Here is a 7,175-nt window from a genome sequence, read left to right as displayed (position 1 = left end):
AAATGTATATTTTCTTTATTTAATCAATTATTCAATCTGTGAGAAGTGTTTTCAGATGTTGTCAAGAGCAACAACTCCTTCTCAGCTCTCCCAATTCAGGCATTTTCTGTATTGTACTTCAAATATAAATTAGTTCCACTGATATTCTCAATGCGAATGTAACAAGTGTTTTGGAATTTTTAGCATCAGAATTATGCAGTTTTTACATAATGTCTATAATACAGTTTACAAAAACATGTACGATTTTTTTTTAATTAATATTGACATATACGTCTGTTAATTAATGTCTCCCATATTATATATAATATGACAATTTATACAATTTTTGGAATAATTGATACGTTTAAACTATATTAAAAGAAAATACATGCAGTTTTGTTCTTTGAGCCATTTATATTGTGAGGATAGAAAGACCTTAATACAGGAAACCGGTGATTAAAGGTACTTGGACGCATATTTGAAGTTAATATTTTCTCTATAACGCAGGTACGATAAGGCTTCCTAAAGAATATTGTAGTGTACTCTCTGCATGCACTTCTCTGAACTACAAATATATGACGTCATAATTGAAATGACGTCAAATCACTGCATACTTGAGCTGAAATGATGGGGAGAATGTCATAAACTTTACACCTTATTTCAATCTAAATATAAATTTTTGAACGCTAGTTCAAAATAAAAATGTTATTATCTTTTTTCCAAAGTCTAATATATCCGAATAATTTACTCAACTTTGCTTTATTACCCTTGTTTTAGAGTCAGTGTGTTCAAACTCCGTACGGAAATATACGTTTGACATTTACCTTTTTTTACCCATGGGCATAGGCAGAATTCATAATTTGCGTATAAAAGAGCCTGGCGCAGGTTGTAATTAGGATTTATTTAATATCTTTTGCGGAAATATGTAAGAGGAGATTCCCCTCTTACTGAATCCTGCTTGGGAAAAATGTATGATGGCTTTGTTTTAAAACAGATAACGATATTCAGCGTAAAATACCCCCATATTTATCGGTAAGTTAAGTTAATATAAAATAAAATGTTCCAAAGAAATAGTATAACTTTTCCCAAGCACATTTCGGTTTCACAAGGATGCATCGAGTCTATATATGTCAAAAAAGTTTATAATAATTGTGTTAATAACCTGCGCCGAAGCGATTTATGTGAAACATTTCAAAAAAGAAGAAATCACCGTCACGTGATCAATAAGATCATGTGACATCGTAAAAAATTGTTTATATATAGCCTAGAGGATTCTCTGTATGAATTTGGCGTATTGAAGTACTTAACTAAAGAAATAAAACTCAAAATCAGCTTTGCAATACAGTGTTACGTTTTAAATGCATTTTAAGCTCCGGGAAGCCTTAACAGTACTGCGAATATTACGACTTATATATTCTAATAGCATTTCAAACAAAAATTAATTAAAAATCTTATTTCATATAAAAGATATTAAAATTTCAAATTTCTTGGCGGGTTTGATTGACACATCTTTGCAATTTCACAAATTTTAACTTTATACATTTATTGCATGATAGTGAGGGAAATATGAAGATTTCTTCACCCATGAAAAATCATATTCCCCGAGGGCAACGCCCGAGGGGAATATGATTTTTCATGGGTGAAGAAATCTTCATATTTCCCGAACATTCGTGCAATAAATTGTTTATTATACCGAATCAAGCATTGCATCAAATTAATATGAATAAAAATGATGATCAAATATGACATGTTTAATAAATTTATCAACACACTCAATTTTAACAACTGTTCAAGTAAGAACTGAGAAACAGCATGAAACATGTACCATTTCCTACTCTCTCTGAAAAAAATCCATTCTGCTTTGTATCACAGACAAGAAAAACTTAACAATTTTAATAACAGACAAAAGTTTGGCTAACTGAAAAATATCACAATTTCACAACAACAAAAAAAATTAACTGCTTTGTATCACAGATAAGAAAAATTAACAAATGTAATAACAGACAAAATTTAGCAAATTAATTCCAGAAATATCATAATTTAAATATAATATCTAACTTCTTTGTTTAATATAACGTAAGAAATATGTAATTATAACATTTTTAACACAAAACAAGTATTATAAATGTTTTTAGACTGGAAAAAAAACTATATTCAGTCTTGTAACAATAGATAAAGCAATGAAATTCAACATGTTAAATCAGTCTCATCAAAAAGTTCATTACTTGTGATAATTTATGTTTATTTGGACTCGGCAATTTCCCGAGAAATTTGGCCTAAACCATCCAGGTCCTCTACTAGACACATCCAGCTGATTTTGGGACACAAGCTTCCTTTGATCAATTTCAAGGAGAACATTTGAAAGCTCGACATTCGACTGAACATTATCGAGAGGATTAAGTTCAAAGTCCTCTGCAAAAACACTGGCTAGATCACTAAGATTTTCCGTGACTGTTTCTGGGATTACGTTTTCCTGTGTTGTATGTTGGTGTCCGAGGGCTGCACTAAGGGTTTCTGATATTTCCCTCTTCTTTCCGTCACTTATAAAGTGGGAGTATGATTTGAGTGAGGTCTCAGACTTATGGCCGGAAACTTTCATTATATGTCGCCCACTGATACCAGCCACATCTAATACTGTGATACTTGTCGCACGGACAGAATGGTTCCTATAAATTTTGGAAAGTTTTCCCACATTTGAGATGTCAGACATAAAACTGGCCAAGGAATTTTTCCCTACAGATGCGTTTACATACCATACATCCGCATCAGGGTCAAATGAATCTCGGGGTCTCTGCCATAGATCACTCTTATTGGGATTTAACTTGGATAAATACTTTTGAAATGAAAACACAGGGCAGTTCTTGTTTCCTGGAAATATTGAGAATAAAAATGCAATAATACATGTGTATTCTGTAAAAAACCAGAGACCTCTAATTATACATAATTGTTTAAACAGCTAATTATTTTACCTGGTAACTCGTACATTCGCCCATCTGTTACACTCCCTGCTGCATCTGCTCTGTGATTCTTATCCAACTCGTCAATGGACTGATACACATACTGTCTACCAACGTCATCTCTGGCTATCTTGAATGTGTCTTTCGTCATGGACCTCAAATTTTCTCTGCCTCTTCTGCATAGGTACAGAGTTAATTCGAACCAAACCTTTCTCTGTAATCCATATGGAGTGTTGGTGTCAAATACTGGGGTGTCGACGCTGTACAATTTCTGGAGATCTTTCTCGGATATTGGAGGGTGGTGATCAATTCCCCCAAAGCCCTTTTCTTTTCAAATCTGTAGAAACTGCTTTAAATATTTCGTTACTTTCATTGAATTCTGAGTCATTCACAATGTCGATGTTTCTTTTCTCTTTCAAAAAACGTTTTATCCCATAACGGATGTTTTGTAAAGCACTTTTCTTAAAATGCTCTCCTGTCGTTTTTCTAGCTCCCACATAAAAGGACTTCAGTGCTTTATTTAGGTCCTCTACGGATAAAACCTCAAAATCCGCTGTCAGATCAGAGCATTCTGCCAAAAAGTCACGGAAACATTTTACTGCCACTTTTGTAGCTTTTTTTGTGTTGATAGCGTCCTTTTCATTCAATAATAATGCGTAATCCTCACTGCCAGGCTGGTGAAACCTTGCCATGTTTGTTATCGTCTGCGTCATTCGGAACTTTTCGGTTTTGTTCATTTAACCGGAAACGAAAGTGAAACAAGAGATATCCGAAGAGGTGGAACACGACGTTTTGCTGCAGGGAAAACACGACGGTCATGTGACCTTCTCAGCCAATCAGATTTTATTTTAGTAGTGTTTATTTATATGAGGTATAATAATATTCTTTATCCTTAGGAAAAGTTTAATTAGGGTGTTCCGTCTTCAGCGGAAGACCCTTCTATTATTCTATTGTTTCTTTTTCACTTTTCTTATTATGTCGCCCCGAACGAAGTCGGGGACGACATATCGATGATGTACGCATGTTTTTTTTATCCAGGCTGTTTCTCGGAGATGGCTGGGACAATCATCCTGAAACTTTCCTCAAAGGACGATCACTGGTTGTAGTTGTGCAGTGAGGTCGTTCAGTTCCAATATGTCTACCGTTGCCATGGAAACCTGTAAAGAGCGACAAATTTTGTCCGAGAGTGTTCTCTCTGGTCCCTTAAACTTTCGTCATGAAACTTTTCTTATTTTGATGATAAGTATCTTTAGTTGTGTGATTCGCATTTAAAATTTTCAAATAATCGATTATTGCCATGGAAACCAGGTGAAAGTTAAAATTCTTTAATTTCGATTTCCTCAATAACTACTCAGGCAATCGTTTTGAAACTTTCAATGTTTATTCCTTGCAATGTGTCAAAGTGATTTCTACTTTCAAAATAATTGTAATGAGTCGCTCACAGTTGCCATCGAAACGAAACAGAAAAAAGATTCAGATGTACACATGTGTTCTCCAAGGTCTAGGTCAAAGGGTCAAAGTTCGTCGTATCCAATAAAAGTTCTTTTCACAAGGATTACATATTTGAAATACGAAAGCCTTAGTACTTACCGTTCAAATGTTATGGCTATTTACTATGTTCAAGACGACCCCCCCCCCTTTTTTTGAAGCACACAGCCAAGTAGAATACACAAATATAACATATACAACTTACAAGTAACTTTTTAAAACATTCACAAAATTCAGTTCCCGTCATGTGATATTTTGACATCATTCATTCTCCTTCTGTTTTGTCTCTTGAATTTATAAATATTTTATCTTATCTATATAATAAAAAATAACGATTGTCAGCTGCATTTATTAGCATTTCGCGTTTTCTTGTATATCTATCACTTGTATATTATTCATTTCATTAGAGAGTGCAAGTATAAATTCAAAAAATGGTACGTCATTTTCATAGTTTTTATTCATTCATAAATCCTTTGATCCGCTCCTGCAGGTTCGCGTAGCCTTGATCACCACCGTATACAAACATTCATCTCGTTGAAAATGTTCATGATTCCGCTAAACTGAAAAAAGTTTACACATGATTTATCATCTCATAACAAACATCAGCTCTCTGCAATGCAGAAATGCTCAAATTGATGGTGGCATGTCAGATTCGTTTTTCGGTAGAACCTCTAAAATGAAAGTTAAGGAGGGAAATTTCAGAGTTCTCACTGGCGTTACAATACACAAAATAATTCGGCTGATCTTCATAAATAACATTTCCGAAGCTTTTATGATAGGAAAGACACTGCCAATTAACAAATATGAGGCTCAGTTCAGTACATCTGCCAGATTTCTTTTATGCAAGTCTGCAAATTTAGGAACTTGTAATTTTCCTTCACTACTTTCTTCTCCTACCGATTCTTAAAATAATGAGTGGGCTGTACCCAATTAAGGTCTTCCGTTTCCAATGGAAAGGACTGATACAACTCGATGGTTGTTCAAACTTAGCTGATGGACTTTTGTTTTAGTGATGATTAAAATGAAAGTCTTGTCCAGTACGGGGCGACATATGCTATTGCTTGCAATAGCAGACTTTCTAGTTATTCTTTTCCTTTTTTTTCTTTACAAAATTTGTGCAGAAGATTTCTCAGAGATTTTTTTATCCAATTTGCTTCAAATTTTCAGGGAAGACGTATTGACATTTGAAGTTAATTCCGGAAGATTATTTTAGGAATATTCATTTCCGGTCGGAAGTTATCGCCCTTTGATCGAAATTTAGAGGACCTCCTTGTCTGTAATGGAACTCAAAAACGGTTCAAGCTAGAAAGTTGAAATTTTCAGGGATGATAGAGGACATGTTGCCATATTGCACCTAGGTCAGGATATTTTCCGGAAGTGCCTAGTATGGAAGCTCGATAGGAATAAAAAATTAGGACACGAATCATGACGGATTTTTTGAGACAATTTGCTTTGTATCTTTTAAATTATAATTATTTTGTTAATACATACTGAGCAATATTTGTGCAGAACTACAAGATCTTTCATATGATATCAAGAAAAAAAGTGCTGACTCATCACATTAAGGGCTTAAAGGGGCCAAAAGTCTTTATCCAATAACTTTTAAGCAGTCAATAATTTGTTATACATTAGTGAAGAAAAAATGTTTATCTCAACAATCTTCAAGAAGGATATGGAAATAACGAACAGTATTCAATCTCAACGTCCATTAAACAAACATACAAAACAAGAGCAGAGCAAACACGGACCTCCGAAACATCAGAGGTGGGATCAGGTGCCATGGAGGAGTGAGCATCCCCTGCTGACCGGTCACACCCGCCGTGTGCTCGTTGTCATAATCAGGAAATAACGGAAAAAATCCGTGGTCAATTCAGTGTATAAATAATGGACTAACAATTGGTATTAAAAACGTCAGTCAGCATTTCATTCAATGATAAATTGTATTTGCTGACAAGGTCATTGTATCGACCATAGAATTTACGAAATGATGACTTTAAACGAGACTGTTGATATTCTTGTTTCATCAACTTGCTTGTCAATAATTTACCTCGTTTAAGAAATTGTTCATACGTAGAGCATGCTCTTGCGTATCGAATCAATTGAGATTATTATGATTATTTATTATGATTTTTATATCGTATATTACATAATTAGGGGCTTCAAGGGGTCAGAATGCTCAATCTTTGAAGCTTTATATCTCGAAAGGGAGAATATTTTTTTAACTTATATAGAACAAAAGATGTTCAAAATAATGTTCTTAACAATATGCAACCTTTCATTTTTCGCTAAACGTCCCCGTTAGGGAGTTGAAGGGTTGGTCCCTAAATATTTCTATTGCAAATAACTCGAAAACGAAAAGGAATCTCTGAATTGTAATTGAACAAAAAGTGGGCAAAATCCCAAGAGCTTGAAGATGAAATCCAGAAAAAGGGGCTGGGCATTCAAATTAGGGGCCAAAAAGGGCTAAAAGTTTTTTTTTCGATAACTATTTAACAGTCAATATTCTGTTATACATTACTGAAGCAAAAGTGTTAATCTCAACAATCTACAACTGTATATTATAATTTTAATGTCGTATGGTACATTATTAGGGGCCACAAAGGGCCAGAATGCTAAATCGTCGACGCTTTATATCTCGAAAGAGAGAAATATTTTGATTTGTAATATTGAAATAAGATGTACAAAATAATGTTCTAAACAATATGCAACCTTTCATTTTCCGCTAAACGTCCCTGTTAGGGAGTTGAAGGG

The 7,175-nt window shown here is 34.2% G+C and overlaps 1 protein-coding gene across 1 annotated transcript; it reads right to left on the bottom strand.

Annotated features, from left to right (window-relative positions):
- Window positions 1–1,753: 1,753 nt before the first annotated feature.
- On the bottom strand, window positions 1,754–3,810 carry LOC134252942 (uncharacterized). Its single transcript, XM_062735475.1, has 2 exons — window positions 2,949–3,810; window positions 1,754–2,847 (listed from the first exon to the last, which is right to left on the bottom strand). Exons 1-2 carry the CDS (start codon window positions 3,085–3,087, stop codon window positions 2,201–2,203), a joined length of 786 nt encoding a protein of 261 aa, XP_062591459.1. The 5' UTR covers window positions 3,088–3,810; the 3' UTR covers window positions 1,754–2,200.
- Between the last annotated feature and the right edge of the window lie 3,365 nt (window positions 3,811–7,175).

The sequence above is a fragment of the Saccostrea cucullata genome, unplaced genomic scaffold (genome assembly GCF_032062105.1).
Source record: "Saccostrea cucullata isolate Sc308-1 unplaced genomic scaffold, CSIRO_AGI_Scuc_v1 ctg1563, whole genome shotgun sequence".
NCBI lineage: Eukaryota > Metazoa > Mollusca > Bivalvia > Ostreida > Ostreidae > Saccostrea > Saccostrea cuccullata.
This window is presented reverse-complemented; position numbering and strand designations above follow the sequence as displayed.

What these genes read in the sequence shown, in the direction of transcription:
- LOC134252942 (XM_062735475.1), bottom strand. Translation starts at nt 3,087, where the DNA reads ATGACGAAAGACACATTCAAGATAGCCAGAGATGACGTTGGTAGACAG. An exon ending in GCGAATGTACGAGTTACCAG is followed by an intron (nt 2,848 to 2,948) that starts GTAAAATAATTA and finishes CAATATTTCCAG; the next exon opens with GAAACAAGAACTGCCCTGTG.